The sequence below is a fragment of the Talpa europaea genome, assembly GCF_964194135.1.
Source record: "Talpa europaea genome assembly, chromosome: 12".
NCBI classification, from domain to species: Eukaryota; Metazoa; Chordata; class Mammalia; order Eulipotyphla; family Talpidae; genus Talpa; species Talpa europaea.
In genome coordinates this window covers 5526001-5543383 of record NC_140079.1, presented here as the reverse complement: position 1 = coordinate 5543383, position 17383 = coordinate 5526001, and the positions used below count along the sequence as shown (strand labels likewise).

At 50.9% G+C, this 17383-nt stretch overlaps 2 protein-coding genes across 4 annotated transcripts in view; one reads left to right on the top strand and one right to left on the bottom strand.

Annotated features, from left to right (window-relative positions):
* LOC311182543 (olfactory receptor 7G3-like) overlaps positions 1 to 17383 on the bottom strand; it is a gene marked incomplete at both ends in the record, with an annotated part of 735701 nt that overhangs the window by 348431 nt on the left and 369887 nt on the right. The window lies entirely within an intron of this gene.
* The window catches only part of INSR (insulin receptor), a gene marked incomplete at its 5' end in the record, with an annotated part of 97151 nt that overhangs the window by 70728 nt on the left and 9040 nt on the right, over positions 1 to 17383 (top strand). Inside the window, 6 exons of one of the 3 annotated variants that reach the window (XM_084251377.1) lie at positions 1131 to 1298; positions 4802 to 5003; positions 6133 to 6168; positions 10625 to 10899; positions 11930 to 12069; positions 16174 to 16333. In XM_084251377.1, the coding sequence (XP_084107503.1) occupies positions 1131 to 1298; positions 4802 to 5003; positions 6133 to 6168; positions 10625 to 10899; positions 11930 to 12069; positions 16174 to 16333 (981 nt within the window). Of the gene's footprint in view, positions 1 to 1130; positions 1299 to 4801; positions 5031 to 6132; positions 6169 to 10624; positions 10900 to 11929; positions 12070 to 16173; positions 16334 to 17383 lie in introns of all 3 variants that reach the window. The other 2 variants (XM_084251378.1, XM_084251376.1) reach the window with 2 other exon arrangements.

The following is a 17383-nucleotide window of genomic DNA, read 5'->3' as shown; positions in this document are numbered from 1 at the left end:
CTTCCTGTCAGTGTGAACTTTTGCACCAGTGGGGCGGTCTTGGACGGCCGACACGGTGAGGGCGCTCGGCATGCTCTCTCTGGTCTTGGCTTCTGAGAGCCGGGCCCAGGGTCATCTCTTCAGAAGATGCGGCTTTAACACAAGAGGGAACGTGTTTCTTCCCATGATGGAAAATTTTTAGCTACAGCAATTATCAGCATCTTGCCATTTTTGTTTCATCTCTGTGCTCCTCCCACCTCCCTACTTTTGGGGGTGCTGAAGTAGTTCATAACAGTTTGGTTATATACTTTTTATAAAGCCTGAGTCCTGAAGCAGCACCCCCCAACCCCCACCCCAGCCGGGTGCATTGCCAGCGTCTGGAGACATTTTTGATTGTCGTGACGGGGAAGTGGAGCTACTGGCATGCAGTAGGGGGGACAGGGATGTCACCTCACACCCTCCAGGGCACAGACAGCAGCCCCATGACAGAGACTGCCCGGCCCCAGATGTCCCCGGGGTTGAGGACTGAGGGCTCAGCCCCGGCCCTGGCTTTGCCCTCTCATGTGGGATGTGCCAACAGTCCAGCAGACTTGGAGTTTCTGGAAACCTCTAGCTTCAGGCCTTTGCACACATTGTGTCCCGTGTCTTGAAGCCCCCCTGTTCCCACTCCACCTCCCACAACTCCCTCAGCCACCTCCGTCCTTAAGGGGAAGGCCTGAGCTCAAAGGCAGCGTGTTGCCGGGAATGTTCCATGAGCCGCCACTGTGTGGAGGGTGGGCTGGCATTCAGCTGCCAGAGCTGCCCTGTGCGGGCCCAGCTTGAGGTGGAGGGCCAGGGGACACGTAAGTCTGTTTCTTCCCGCCGCCCCTCCGCCCCTTCCGTCTTTCCAGTGCCCAGAACAGAGAACACATGGCGCGCGCTGGAGCTCAGTTACCGTCTGTGTATAGACGGGTGAATGGGTGGCCGTGCCACCTGCAGAATCTGGTCTCGTGCCTGTGCCCTCATGGCTGAGCGGTCTCCTGTCTCCTGGGTTTCCAACATCAGGCGGCCCGCAGCAGACACGCTGTGGCTTCTTCACCCCGCATGTTCCCTCCCGCCCACCCAGCGCTGTGCCCCTCCTCATGGCGGGCCTGTTCTTTTCTCCTTTGCAGACCCTTCCGTGCCGTTGGACCCCATCTCTGTCTCCAATTCCTCATCCCAGATCATTCTGAAGTGGAAGCCTCCCTCTGACCCCAACGGCAACATCACGCACTACCTGGTGTTCTGGGAGAGGCAGGCAGAAGACAGCGAGCTGTTCGAGCTGGACTACTGCCTCAAAGGTGGGTGGGGTGGGCATGAGCGCAGGTGGGTGCAGGTGAGTGCAGTGGCGTAGGTGGGCACAGGTGGGTGTGCAGGTGGGAAGTCCCAGGCTTTGCACAGGTGTACCCCGCACTCCCCGTTAACCATGACACAAGTCCACACTCTGATGACTGGCGTCGAGACCTGTTCCTCTCATGTCTTGGCGCGTTTCCCTCTGGGATTTCCCTGCCTCTCCCTCCCCTCCCTTCTTTGTCCCAGTCGCCCCCTTCCCCACTCGTGGGGACTCGCCGTGTAACCCACTGGAGACGTCTGTGCTGGTGTGGAAACGGTGGCCCCATGTACCAAGAGGTTATTGACAAAGTCAGGGAAGCATCCAGGCTCTACATTTAGACCCTTTCGCTGTGAGGCTGGGAGACGCCAGGAGCGACCATCCACTCCTTCCTGCGCGTCCTCTGGGACTGTGCGCCCGCCGTGCTTCTCCCAGCCGTGGATCTTACTTGCTTGCCAGGCTTCCATCCCCTGGCAGGAATATGGAAAACTATTTGAAGCCTCAAACTAGTTTGTATAAATCACTTTAAGATTATTTTAAAATTGGGTCTTAAAAATTCCATCAAACCGGAGAAACAGAAGTCATTTCTGCTGTTTTGGTTTGTCATTGGACATGCTTTTCTTTAGCTTTCTGCAGCTCACCATGTGCTCAGAGCCTCACGGGGAGCGGCTGCCGGGGGGGTGGAGGCAGGAGCCTGGCTGTCTCAGCTGCACCCCGGCCGCTGTAAGGCTTCGGACAAGTCGCCGAGCTCCGCGCTGTTTGCCTCCTTTTTGGGAGAAGGGGCGGGAGGCCAGAGGACCCAGGAGCTGTCCAAGCTCTAAGATCATCGCTATATGTGTCCCTGTGACCTCATTCTCCGCCCGGCCGAGGGCTGCAAACGTGATTTATCTACTCAGATGCTTTATGTAACTCGAGTGCCAGCCCGGTCATCTGCTGGGCTCTGAGCTGCTGGCCTGGCATTCGAGTAACCAGCGAGACCTGCCACCCGCCAGGCAGCGATGCTTCCCTTTTTATTTTCCCAGGGAGCAATGACTTTGATCGTGGAAGTCTAGTTCCATAGCTGCAGTGTGGTTATACATATGGTTTTATTTGTAATGATCACAAAGTTTATGTAAATAAAAACAAACTTACTAAGGACAGATCCTGTGCTATCCACTCACAGGAGGTCCCAGAGATGCCACATCCAGGGCCAGGAGGGAGAAGGTGGGAGCCGGGGGCTGGGAAGGGTGAGCCAGTGTTTAGTGGGAACATCGCTTCAGCGGGGAAGATGGGAGGCATCTGGAGAGAGGGGTCCCCAACAATGTGAATGTGCTTGATGCCAACACTTTTAAACTACATTTAAAAGTGGTGAAGGTGGTAAATTTTGTATGATACGTATTTTACCACCATAAAAAAAAAATCAATGGGCCTCCCTGGTGGCGCAGAGGGTTAAGATGCAACCTGTGAAGCTATCTGCAGCCACTGCAGCACGAGTTCGATTCTTGGCCAGGGAGCTACCCACACGGCGCAGCAGACTTCTTCTGACTTGCCCACTGCTCCCCTCAGCAGTGTATTTCAGTCAGTCTGCCTGTTCTGTTCCCCACTCTGTCTCTGGTGGATCCTCTCACCCCCCGCACCTCTGGCCTGTGCCCCAGTTCTTGTATGCATAAATAAATAAATTAATATTTATTTATTTATTAAGAAATAAATCTTAAAAAAAAATCAAGCACAAACGCTGAACTCACTGTGACCAGCAGCTTCCTGTACCACCACAGTTTCTTCCTCCTCAGCTTCACTGAGGTATAATTGGCAAAGAAAACCAAATTTAAAGTGCACATCGTGCTGATTTGAGATGCGTGTACACAAGTGATAAGCATCACACAGGCTTGTCTTTTTTTTTTTTTTATCACTTTGTGAGGATGCTGAGGGTCTGCTTTTGGCATATTTCAGTGACACAATTCAGAGTTACCCACTCTGTGTTTTTTAGTCGTGGTAAAATATACACAAAGTTCACATTCTTCACTACTTTTCAGTGCACAGCTCAGTGGCTTCCAGCACAGTCACATGGTAACCCACCCCTCCATCTCCAGAACTTTCCCATCTTTCCAAACTGAACTCTGTCCCTGGTGAAACCCCCTTCTCCCTGCCCTGGCGCCCACCTTCTCCCTGCCGGCTCTGAGTTGATCTGTCCCCGAGGCCTCCCTCTGCTTTGCTCTACGGCCATGGGAAACCCTGGGGTCCCGAGTTCCAGGCAGTGGGCGCCAGCAAGGCGGCGGGTGGAGGAGCGAAGCTTGTGCAGCTCAAAGGTGCAGCCTCCCCAGAACAGCACCAGGAGCCCCTGTCCTTGCCTGGCCACCCAGAAGGACCGCCGCTCTGCTGTCATGGGAAGGGAAGCTTCCGGCTGTCCCTCGCCCACCACACCACCGCTAGCCCCTAACAGCCGGACAGGTCACTGCGTGTCTGTTAATAAGCGTGAGGAGTATTTTTAAGAGTCCCCTGCAGGCTTTCAAAGCTGTGTAAGTACTTGAGCTTCCAAGCGGACTCGCGCCGCTCACAGGAGGCCCTTGGGGAACTTTGTTTGCTGGAGCCATCAAATGTGGACCTTCTTTTGCTTGGTGGACACTGGAGGAGCATGCTAGGCCCGGGGCTGGCGGCAGGAGAGATGGATCCGGGACTGTCATGGTTTAGCCCACGGAGAGCATGGGGCGTCCCGTGTGCACTCCGACCCTGGGCAGTGGGCGCTGTCTCCAGCCCCGGCTCCTCTGCCCCAGCAGGGATGACATGGCTCCAATGACTGGGCACATCCCCCCAGCCCCTTGAGACGCCCGACACGTCCCAGACACTGCCCAGCGGGGTGTTGGCTCAGAATCACCCTGCTGGGCAGAGCCGTGGCTCCAGCCTGACCTGCGATGCCTGGTAGGCCGTGGGTTCTTTGCGCTGTGGAGGTGACTGTCCACGCAACCAGCGGGCCGGGAGCCGGGCCTGCGGGACCCTCTAGGCTCTGCCCCTGCTCTCCGTGGTTGGCTGGTGTCGCTGGGCGGTGCTGGCCCCCCAGTCTTGTCTGACTCTCTTCTGCCACCACCCCGGCTCCCCCTGTGTCACAGGATATTCCCACCTCGGGGCTTTGCTCCCTCTTTCTGCCACGTCTGAACCACTTTACATCGAGACAGGCCACGGCTCACTCCTTTACTGAGTCGGGGGCTGCTCATCATTGGGGCCAAATCTCTGAGATGTCCCCAGACTCTGTCTTTTCGCCCCAACACTGAGCCGTGTGGTTCCTAGAGGCAGGGCTGGCCTGGCCCCAACAGTCGCAGCCATGGTCATGGTGGCCAGCAGCGTCCGGTGCGTGGACACGGACCCCCGCAGGCCTTCTGGGGGGGTCTTTATTTTCCCACCAGAACTTGAACCCAAACCCGACCCCAACTTCTGCCCACCTGGCCCCTTCTCTCCACCCTCGGCATCGCTGAGCCCTGAGCTGCCTATTCTGCTCCCCAGGGCTGAAGCTGCCCTCCAGGACCTGGTCTCCCCCATTCGAGTCCGAGGGTGCCCAGAAGCACAACCAGAGCGAGTACGAGGAGGCGGCTGGTGAGTGCTGCTCCTGCCCCAAGACCGACTCCCAGATCCTGAAGGAGCTGGAGGAATCCTCGTTCAGGAAGACCTTCGAGGACTACCTGCACAACGTGGTCTTCGTCCCCAGGTCAGGCCCTTTGGGAGCTGCTGTTGGGTCAGCACTTAGGAAACAGGAGGAAGTGGGAGACCAGCGGGGGCGCGGGGCCCTGGGCGACGGAGGCGCATCCTAGCATCGCCTGCCAGGCCCACATTGACTTACTGCTGCATCTCCAGCTCAGTGCGGTCTCTCTGAATAACCTTCTAGAACCTTCCACAGCAACATCAAAACCAAGATTTGTATTTAAATATGTTGAGTGTCCTTTCATGGCCAAGAACCTGGCCACCCTGCATCTTGTCAGCCGAGGGAGCTTGCAGTAGAAATTGCCCTTCCTGCTGGCAGAGATGCTTCGGGGAAAGGACAGTATTTGTGGATCACAGGTTACTTCCTCTCGCTCAGTGCTCAGTTCACCATTTGCAAAGTGGGGATAAAAATAGTTCTGATCTGGGGCCTCCCCTGGTGGCGCAGCGGTTGAGTGCTGGGTTGCGAGGTTGCCCGCAGCCTCTGCAGCGCCAGTTCGATCCCTGGCCACCGGCGAAGGTCTCACCAAAAAAAAAAAAAAGAAAAAGAAATCAAAAATAGTTCTGATCTGCCAGGATTCTGAGTTTACGTGAATCACAGATTCCCAACTAAGGCAGGCGCCACTGCAAAGACCCGGCAACCCCTGGCCATTTGGTGGAAACTGCAGAAGCCTTACCTTGGGCTCCAACAAGATTCTGAGATGTGATTTTTCAAGGGCCGCCACTGCTCCTCATTCAGTAGATGTTTCCCCAAGACCCCCAATAGGCAGTGTTCCTTCTTTTTTTTTCCGCACTTTTTCTCTATGACCCTGAGTCTGGAAATGCTAAACAGCACTGTCTTCCTGCTAAAAGCAAAATGCCTGCCAGGGAAATGCTTGAGTAGGTTGTGAGACTTCGATGCAGTTGAGTCTGACATTAGGGAACCCCGCTGGCCAGGTGTTTGGGGGTCACACCGGCTTGCTGACTTTCCCCTCCCTTCCTGCTGTGCTCGTCACACCTGCCGGGAATGTGGGACTCTGGCACTGGGGCGGAGGGGCCTGCACTCGGCTACTTGATGGAATGTGGCTTCCCGGCATCAGGGGCCAGAGGTCTGTCCAAAGGTCCATCTGTCCTCAAAGTGGTTGGTTTTGTTTTCACAGAAAATCCTCTCCAAGCCCTGGTGCCAAGGACAGTAGGTAGGACTCGCCCGCTGGGTGTCAGGCCCAGGGCAGGCCACAGCCAGGCGGTGGGAGCATGCGTGTCCTTTCACCCCAGGGTACAGTGGCTTGGTGCATGTGTCAGGTCTTCCGCGACCGAACACTTCACTGTCACATTGAATGCCTGACCTTGAAGTGGGATCTGGGCACAAATATGGGGAAAATCTCAACTAACACACTTGCACTCAAACATTGTGTTGAGGGTGGTGCCCCTGGTGTGTGCCACACACTGCCCCATCCCACCCGTGTTCACCCACTAAACATTTGCCAGCAGCTGCTGTGTGTGCCTGGTGCCTGGGGTGTCATCACGCAGCGCAGGGAGGGGAAAGTGATCTGGGGACCGGAAATTGTTATTTGGGGTGACAGGGGCAAGAACTCAGACTTGAGCAAAGATGCCACCCAGATAAGTCAGTCAGCACTGCTCCCTTCGACTTGGTTTTAAAGAATGAAAGGGGTTGCCCCCAGGGCAGAGAGAGCTGAGGTCACAAGGCCGGACTGGAATGGCCCATGGGGTCTTGGGAAGGGATTTTCTAAAGTTGGTTTATTTTTAGGCATTTGTGGCCCTGGTCTGACCTCTAGTGGCCATGCAGGTTACTACACAGTCTGTAGTAGAGAAGGGCCTAGAAATCTGGGGCATTGGCCAGACCAGGGTTTCTCAGCCTCAACTCTGTGCGTTTTGGTTCCGCACTGGATAATCTCCAGTTCTGGGTTCTGTGTATCACAGGGTGCTAGGGAGCATCTGTGGTCTCTGCCCACACTTGTCCCTTCAGCAGTGGCCACCAAAGATGCCCCCGACAGGACAGGCGCCAGCGTTGGGCCAGGGGCTGGGCAGGCTCTCCTGGCTGAGAGCCGGTGGTCTCGGGTGAAGTTGTGAGATAATGAGGTGTGCATGCAGGAAGATTCTGTGGACATTTCCTCGGGGATCCTTTTTGACCATTTTGTGATCTCTTTGGATCGAAGCCTTTTGGTGTATATGTCTTTGGCCTGTTCGATGAGACTCTCCACCACTTCCAGGTGTTCAGACACCAGTTTCTTAGTAGCTCACGAGGTGTTTTGGTCATTTTGGAAGACCTACTATATGTGAATGAAGACCTACTGTGTGTGCCTGTAGAGGAATGTTCTGAATTTTGCTACTGTAGCAGGTGTTTTTGGTTTGGTGTCTATCTAAGGGTGCGATTGGTCTTCTAATATAAAAATGACAACAAAGAAAACCTTAGCAAGCATCTGCCAAGGAGGGCTTGTTTTCTGACTATAGAACTTATGAAACTAAAGGTTAACTTGGAAAGCTCCAATAGGAAACTCTGGCGATGTTACTTTAACAAAACAACAACAAATTATCTACTGGATCAAAGCAGAAATGGAAACTTTCATGGTGGTCCATTTGAAAAGTAATGGAAACATGGCTGTTACATGGCTTAACTTGTAGAATATTGCCAAAGCTGGCTTTGATGAAGTTACACTTATCATGGTCTCATAAATTAAGAAAAAAGGTTAATGTAAAATTAAAGGGAAAAATAAACTAATCAAGTTTTACTGGACAAAAAAACCATAAAAGTATAAATGTATTGGGGAGAAGGAGAAATTGATGTAGCTAAATGCGTGGTGAATGTAACCAAAGGGGAAAAAGTGCAAATAATTGGAATTAAAGAATATGAGATAAAACCAGAGTCTGAATATTTTAGTTCAATTTTCTGGACAACTGTGTGCTGTTCAAGTTGAAATTTTTGAGTAAGGTGGGAAATTTTAACGTGTAGCCAATTCAATTCAAAAAGCAATAGAAAAGCTACAAATTCTTGTACCTTTGGTAAAATAGTTTTTGAAGTACATATGCCCACTAATTTCCCCATAAGGCTCTGGGCCCAAAGAATTTACAGGTAAATTCTTTCAAACTCTGAAAGAACTATTTCTTGTAATATGGAAACCTTTAAAGAGCATAGCCAGATATGGAATTCTTCCCACTTCATTTTATGAAAACTGATCTAATCCCCCTAGAGGACCTGGCAAAGATGGGACATTGAAAGAAAACCTCAGCTAATGTGGGATTAGATCCAAGTGTCCTAAATAAAACTCTGTGCTGGCAGACTCACTTATCTCAGAAGTTCAAGGAGGGCTTAAGATCAGGAGTTCTGATACTATAATCTCGTTCATCCAGAGGTCCAGCAAGGGGAATCACAATCCTCTCTTTCAGTAAGGTTAATTAAAAACTCCTAATTCCCAGGAAGGGGGTGGGAGATTAGAGCTTTTATAACACTCGGAGTAGAATACTTCTGCAACAAGATAGACATTGTCTAGGTGAAACCAACATACTAACATCATTTAAAAAAACAAAAACTTAAGCTCTGTTCTTTATATAAAGCTAACACCATTCTTAAAACTATTCCTGTTAATGTTGGAAGGAGTCCATGTCATAATTACTGATGTTTCTTTAGGTATCTAGTCACTGCACTGAGACACAAAACCAATATCAAAATTGAAAAGAATGGATCGTGGAAATAATCAGTTCATTGATATTTGCAGAGAGCCTCGTGCAAGGGCAGATTGAATCTGGTCCTGAGTGTGCTGCCTGCTTTTTGCCTATGACACTATTGGAATGTCAGCCTACCCACTTGTACATATTGTCCATGGCTGCTTGCAAGCTACAATGGCCTGACAGTCGTCGAAAGTTTTTGTAATAAAGAGGTCGTGACAAAGATGCGTGTCCCATGAAATATTCTGACCCTTTTCTAGTAAGGTCTTTGAAAATCAACTCCTAGACTAAGGCAGAGAAAGTAGGTATAATGTAAATAAACAAAAAACCAGGAGATACACTAGCAACGATTAGCATGCAACACAGGAAAAGATCCCTCTCCTAATGGCCATTAGACCTTTGTAACTCCATCTAGAATTACCTGCAAACATTTGCTGAGATATAAAGTTTGACAGATAAATGTGAAAGACTCAAATCCATTTCAATCAAGCTCCCTTGCAAAGAGCAAAGCAGGGTAAATCGCACGTACAATCGATAAAAGGATCAATGTCCTTTGTGAATAAACAACACAGATGTAGGACTGAAGCAATCTCTAGGACTTCATGGAAAAATAGGCAAAGGATAAAAATGGGCCATTTTCTAGAGAAACACAGAAGAAGCAATAAAAGTGTTCAGACTCAGCAGTACAAAGAAATACAAGTCAGGCAGTGGACCATGCCCTAAAAATACCTTTCAGATAGAAAATCGGAAAGAAAAAAAACAAACACAGAGAAAACCCGAAAACCACCTCTTCTGCCCCAGGGTGGCTGAGGTTACCCAGAGGTGCAGTTTCAAGGTTCCTGCTGAGACCGCAGTCAATACTCAGGCTGCCTGAGGCTGCAGACAGCAGCATAACCCTCCCTATTCAGGGGTTTAACCCAGCCCAGTGATTGCTTTTTTTTTTTTTTTTTTTTTTTTAAGTCGCTCATTAAAAATCTACTTTTAGGAACAGCCATACAATAGTCAAAGCAATATTTATCACGGCAGAAAGAACATGGGAGCACTTACACTCACACAACAAAGGGAGGTAAAGGGGATGTTTTACAGCCATGAAATGCCTTCCAAGTTTTGAGCAACCATCTTAATGAGAAGGGAAAACCTTAACATTGGAAAAAAAAAAAAAAAAACCTTAAATTCTGTCTGCTTAAGACATTATGTGTAAAGGAGGATGTTTGACCAGGCTTTCAAATCAGGTTTAAAAAGTGGATTACAAAACTGGCTTGATCCTTCCTCATATGTGTGGGAGAAATTTATAGAAAAAAATTGCCCACAGGAAACAGCAGACAATGAAATGGACAGTTATTAGATTTTCTTTATACTCTTTGGGATGTATTAATTTTTAGACTGTCCACATTTATTTCTTAGCGCATCTTTTAAGGTCGAGAGGAAGTATACCAGTTGCATAGGTATTTTTTGGAATTATCCTTACCAGCCTAAATAAGAATTTTTTTTTAACCAAGAATTGCAGTTAAATCACTCAGTTTATGCAGGTGCTCCTGCTGGTCATAAGAATTAGAAGGTGTATTTTTTTCTATCCACATGGTGATATAGATCAGTAGCTTGGGCCGCAGGCAAAGGCCCTGGGCAGGGCTTCTGGAAATGCTGGAGGTTTGCATTTTACTCAACACTGATTCTGGGAGGCCTGTTAATTTGCAAAATGAACACTGAAATCAAGCATGCTGAAGGCAAACATCAGGGGTGTCTGCTACTGATGGGCCTGGGCCTCCCGCTTCTGCTCTGGAGGGTCCATCCTGACATTTACCAAGTTTCTGAGGACATCTTGAAAACCGCACTGGGCTGCCATTTCTGGAAATCTGTGTTTTAATCTATGTACCTCCTCGCATCCCAGCCCCGCGTTTTAAGTCTGCTTCTCCAGCATGATGGTGAAGGAGTCGGCGGGCGTGTGACTGCATGTCCCTGTCGTTGCAGACCGTCCAGGAAGCGCCGGGCCCTCAGTGAGGTCGCCAACGCCACGGCAGCCGTGCCCACGGCCCCCGGCTTCCCCAACACCTCTTCCACCAGCGCGCCCACCAGCTCCGAGGAGCACAGGCCATTTGAGAAGGTGGTGAACAAGGAGTCTCTGGTCATCTCCGGCCTGCGCCACTTCACAGGGTACCGCATCGAGCTGCAGGCCTGCAACAAGGACGCCCCCGAAGAGCGGTGCAGCGTGGCGGCCTATGTCAGTGCCAGGACCATGCCCGAAGGTGGGTGGTGTGGCCCTGGTGCCTCCTGCAGGCACCCAATGGGCTTGGGTGTTGTGTGTGCACTTGTGCTTTTATTTTTTGCTGAGATATAATGGACATAGAACACATATGACATTGGGTGAATTTAAGGTGTGTTGATTTGATGCAATTTATATATTGCAAAATGAGCAACTCCCCCCACCCTCGCAATTTGGTAGCACTTCTATCATCGCACACAATGACCTTTACGTTTTTTGTGGCAAGAACATCTTAGAAGGACATAAAGCTGCCATTATGGGGTGAACCTTCAAGATCCCCAGAACATTTTCATCTTCTGGCCGGAACTTTGTATTCTTGACCCAACATCTCCCACCTCGGGCCCTGGAACCATCCTTTTATCTGCTTCTGCGAATTTGACACTTAGATTCCACATAGAAGTGAGGATTGAATTATAATGATATTTAATAAATTACTCAGATTTTAAGCATGTAGGAAATTACCTCAGTAACATTTACTCCTAGCACAGATACGGAGTGCTGGATCCGAAAATCCCTAATGTAGTAATCCTATCTTTGTGGATGTTTTCCTCCAACAATAATAAAAACTATGATTATTTCTTGAGCACTTCCTAGCGAGTACCTATCTTCAGGGCACTTTCCATATAACAATTCATTTAAACCCAAATCCACTCTGGTCTGCAGAGTACTTAGTAGCAGGGACCAGGGCTAATCTCCCAGTTTCAGAAATGTTTATTCTGCACTTATGTGGGGTGTTTTCACTGGGGAAATGGGCCAACACAGGAGCTCTCTGTGCTAATTTTGCAACATCTTGGGAATCTTAAAGGAGTTCAGCATAAAAAGTACAAAAAGAAAATAACACTTTTAATCTTCTTAGCAATCCTGTGAAGTGAGTTTTGTTTGTCCATTCTCCCAGGGGGCAAATGGAACACAGCAAAGTTATGTAACCGGCTCAAGGTTGCTGGGCTGGTAATGGTAGAGTTAGGATTTGATCCAGAAGTCAGGTCTCTGCCTCTAACCACTGCTCCTTACAGCCAAGGCAGATGATATCGTCGGCCCAGTGACCCACGAGATCTTCGAGAATAATGTAGTTCACTTGATGTGGCAGGAGCCGAAGGAGCCCAACGGGCTGATCGTGCTGTACGAAGTGAGTTATCGGCGCTATGGCGATGAGGTAAGGCCCCGACTCTCGGCTGTGCACCTTCAAGGCGGTGGTTGGTACTTCTGTCCTCTTCCTAAATTCTGGCCCAAATGATTCCCTTGTTAGGTGCTTTATGGTGAGGACTTGATGCTTGACTCATATCATTCTGGGGAGCTGGGTCAGAGCTGGCCACCTATAAACGTGTTTCTCTGGTTTCTTGTATTGCTTTAAAGCTCTGTCCTACATACAGGCTGGGTGATGGCTGCCTGCATTTGTGTCTTTCCTGACATGACAAGGGTCTCATTTCACTTTAGGGAACTATCTGAGTTTTAGAAAGATCCCTGAAAACCTTAATAAGTGACTATGAAAGAAAGGTAGAAATTTGGGGAGCTGAGTAAACCTGCTCAGGGCCACATTCCCAGTACTCAAACCTGACTGTTGGGCTCAGGTGCTTACCATCTACCTTTGAAGGTGATCACATAGGTCATTTTTCTATAAAGGACTAGAGAGGCAATATTTCCAGCCTTAGGACCATACAGTCTCCAGAGCAGTTGCTCAACTCTGCCAGTATAGCCCCAATGCAGCCACAGCTACTATGTATATGAATGGGGGTGACAGTGTGCTGATAAAACTTTATTTACAAAAACAAACAGTGGGCTAGATTTAGCCTGTAGCCATAGTTTGCCAACACCTCACAGAAGTTATAGCAAAACAGCCAGATTACCTTAAACTTTAAGGTATAGTCATCCTCCTACCAGGTGGGCACAGAGGGGGATAGGTGGGACTCCTTCTGTTGACCCCTCCCCCCCCCCACCTGGGACCACAGCAGCTCTTGGTGTGCAAATATTTAGCTTTGAGATGATTTGGAAGATGAATCAGCAAACTGTGACCTGTGGCCCACCCCAGCCTGCAGTGTGCTTTCATACAGCCTGCAGAGAGTTGTGGAAAGAGACAAGAACCAACAGCAAATTTTAGATAATATAAATGCCCATACTGAAATTGTTATTCTTTGTCAGTCTGGGGGTCCAGTTTGCCAGGTGCATGACTTAATTTGCTTTTTTCTTAGCATCCATTTTAAAAATAAAGTTCTTATCATACCGAGTTTGGCTAGGTTTATGCTTCCATAAATTTGCGTGTACACCTCATCCGTTCTCTTGTGCTTTCTCTCATGTAGTCATGCCTCTGCCCACATAGCCCTCAGAATTATCATTTATCACCTCTCCAAAGGATCTAATCCGCGATTGCATCATCATTTGCTCGCTAATGTCTCTGTTTAAAGATACCTGGTTGCCTCTGTGCTAGGTAATACTAATATCATTTGGAAAGCAATTAAGCTCTTTGTAGTACGAGCTGTAGCTATGGCCTTGGTCAGCTTTTGCTGCGTAACAAAGCACCCCTAAGAATACTGCTTGAAACAATACCCTTTTATTATTTCTCCTGATTATGTGGGTTCCCTGGCTGCTGCTTCTGCCCCAGGCCAGTTCCATGGGGGGAGTAGATAACCTCATTCACACCTCCTGGCCTCCCTCTGGGCGTGCTTTCATCACTCAGTGGGCTTGCCCAGGCTAGAAGGGCACATTTGGGTGTTTTCTATCCTTGGCTTTTTGGATAATGTTGCTCTAAACATTCATGTACAAGTTTTTGTGGGGGTGTATGTTTTCAGTTCTCTTGGGTGCATAACTAGGAGTGAATTTCTGGGTCATATGGTGACCCTGTATTTTCCAAAACAGCCGCACCATTTTATGTTTCCACCAGCAGGGCATGCGGGCTGCCGTTTCTCTCCATCACAGCCAGGACTTGTTCTGGTCCATCTTTGTGATCATAGTCACGTCTGTGGTCTCCATTTGCATTTATGTGATGACTCATCTGGTGTGTGTTTGTGCCCTTCCCTGACCTCTGGGACTTCAGGCAGTCGGGTCAGCCCTACTAGGGTTGAGGGTGGGCTTCAGAGCAACGCATAGGGGAAGTACAGCTTCCAAAGAAAGTGCAGGATGTTACTGGTAGCAAAGAAGACCATGGTGATTCTGTACAGTGAACAACCTGTTTCCACTGCTGACCTCCATCATGTTATTTCTGCTACTGTGTGACCAGCTGGTTCCCATTTGCTTGAAATTCCCCAGGCGCAGGCATTGAAGTCTCCCATCCTGGTCTCGGGCAGTTGATTACTCTGTTCGCCTTAGACCCAACCCAGGCTGCCTTTGTGGGCCTGTCCCGGGAATCCAAGGGTCTCCAGTGTGGTCACCACCAATCCGGACAGCCTCTGCCCCACACAGCCCAGTCCCGTGTCCCTGGCATACAGTCCAGGGAAACAGAGAGGTAGGGGAAATGAGAGAGTGAGAAGTTCACAGTCAACTTCAGAAAACTCTTTCAGTGGCCGAGATTGGTCAGTTATAGCCAGCATTTTCCTTAATTCCTTCTCATGGCTTTGATGAAGTAAAAAGTAACATTAAGACTTTCTTTTCACCCCATTTATACTGTTGGGGTATGATTTTGCCTAAAAAATTCCACAAGCATTTGAAGGGAGGACTTTTTTTAATTTTTTCTTATTTGATAAGTGAATACCCCAAATCAACTCTAGTTGCAAGAATTTAGAATTTCTCTTTCCTTGAATCTTGCATTAAAATCTTGGTGTCCTTACGTGGGGTCACCCTGCCCCCTGAGAACCCCCCCTTCCCGGGAGGAGCATGAGTTTCCATTTCCGGGAGCTCAGATCCTTGACTTACCCTCCCGTGCAGTTTTGGGCTCTTGTCCCTGATTGCACAAACTTTTACGTAATTGGCTTCTTAATCTCAGTCAGGCCGGGCTGCCTGTTGTTGTGTTCTGGTGTCTAAGGAGAACTCTGTGTCAGTTTCTGCCCTTCCTGGTCCCCACCCCTTGAGGTGGCCGGGCAGGTCATTGGAGGATGCGTTCCCCTTTGTCCCGGATAGCAGCTACGTTTGGTTTCTATATTTGCTTATTTGTGCCCCTCGGCCTGGTGACTCATCCTACTGGGAAGAACCTTTGGACTAGACTCCCCACCCTGCCGTCACCCAGATGTATTTTCTTGCTGTTATGGTCACATGGTGAGCACGGGAGTGTTTGCATTTCTTTCTCTCAATTCTCCCCCCTGAAATTTTCCAGGCCAGTTCTCTGCATGCACAATGAGCTTGGAGCTGTTTCAGACAGTTTTCAAAACTTGGCTGACGCTTGCAGGCTCCGTGGCGGTTTTCCACAGAGCCTCATGTTTGTCCTAATAAACCGGGGTTTCGCTCTCTTTCACCGCAGACGGCGTACTCGTGATCTCCCCTCCTCAGGTCAGGCTTTCAAGTAGATCCTTAATGGTGGTGAAAGAAGTAAAACCAAGTCAAAAGTCTGTAGCATGGGAAAGAGGAAGTTTTTATCTGTCCTTGAGACATCAGTCCGTGTGTGTCTGTTCTTGGGGCGCAGAGGCCGGGGGTGTGGGGAAAGCCTGCTATGCCACTCAGGTGGCGCGAGTCCCTCTGTCCCACTGCGCTTTCTGGGGGCCTGGCGAGACTGCCCCACAGCGGCGTGGAGGAGGAACTCGAGCCAGGGCTGCTGGCCCTGCCTCTCGCCGACTCATCTCCAGCGAGCCCTCTCATCTCCTCAGCCAACCTGTTTTCATGTGCTGTTTTTGTATGGCCCGGGGGACAAACAGACGGAAGAAGAACAGCATCTCATGCTATGAAAACCGGAGGCCGTTCAGCGCCCAGGGCATTGCACTGGCTCACGCCCCATCCTGTTGGGGTTCTGGGCCTCTGGGGCTGCTCCACACTGCCCTGCGGGGCGAGTCGGTGGCAGTGACTAGGAGCCGGGAGCAGGGCTGTCAGTCCCTCCCCGCACAGGTCTGCCCACCTCCGTCCTGCCTCTGTCCCGGGTTGGGGGGGAGGGTGCGGGGGCGGCGGTGTAAGAACAAAAGGAAAGAATTCGATTCGGCTGCCTGCTTGGTCTGTGGCTGGGGGGTCGGGTGGGGCATCACTGATATCGAGAACCTCAGCCACACAGTGGAGGCTCCCAAACTGCAGGGCGCCGGAAGTCTCTGGACCCAGACTGTGCACTGCTGCCGCCGTCACTCCTGGGGGGGGTGGTTCCCCAGGGCAAGCAGCACACCCCACCGCCTCCTCTCCCCCTGTCTTCCAGGAACTGCACCTCTGTGTCTCCCGCAGGCACTTTGCTCTGGAGCGGGGGTGCAGGCTGCGCGGGCTGCCCCCCGGCAACTACAGCGTGCGGGTCCGGGCCACCTCTCTGGCGGGCAACGGCTCCTGGACAGAAGCCACCCACTTTTATGTGGCGGACTATTGTAAGTCTGCGGCTTGGACTCGGTGGGTCTGGGCGGGCGCTGGCATTTCAGAGGCTGGTTGGGGAGGCGAGGAGACGAGGGGCATGGCCCTGGGCACGACTGTGTGCAGCTGGGAAAAGGCACCTACCCTCTCTGAGCCTGCACGTCCTCGTCCATCCATGGGGACAGTAACAGAACCGGTCCCTGGGGTGCAGGTTTCAGTGATAGCGTGACTGTCTGGCACCTGGTGCGGGGCCATCCGCTGACCCGCTAGCTCCTGCGGCGGTTGTCTTGATCTCCAGTGGAGCCGGCAGGAGCCGACCCCCCAGTCTTGGGGGTGCCCTTGATATGCAGGCCGTGGGTGCTGCAGCTGGGGGAGCTGGACACACTGTGAACAGCAGAGCGGGGAGAGCTGGGGGAGGATGAACTGCCTGGGAATGCTTCCTGGAGGTGGTGATGACTTGGCCCAACACCTGATGGGAAACCAGGCACTTGGATGAGTCAGCAAACAAATGCCTGGGAAGGAGGGGTGCGTTCTAGACCAGGGGAACAGGGATAAGGCTGCTTTCACTTCAGATGCAAGTTTGGGGGCTCTCCAGACCACTTGCACCCTGGCCAACTGGCTATGAATTTGGAGATTCCCACAACCTTCTAAGAATAGGCCCGCGACTCAGACGCAGGAAGGCACTGGCTGGAGAGGACGGCCTCGTTGTCGACGCTGTAAATTGGGACCAGCTGAGCGGGAAGACCTGCGGGGCGAAGGCGGGAGGCTCTCCACCCTGGAGCCCTGCGCTGTCTCCCTGTGGACGGCCGCCCTCCCCCACAACCATGCCACCGGCAGGGAGCTGCTCTGAGCGTGGTCCCCAGAGTTTTTACTGGGGTGTCATTACACAGGCGTGACTGGTTAAACCAGTGACCATGCGCTTGAGCTCCATTCCAGCCCCTCCCGCTGTGGAGGCCAGAGCTTCTGACCCCAGGCCGGCCCATCTGGACAGCCCTGCCTGGGTTGTCCGGTCTCTAAGCATAGACTCAGGTGTGTTCCACGGGCGCATCAGCAACAAAGGAGGCCCA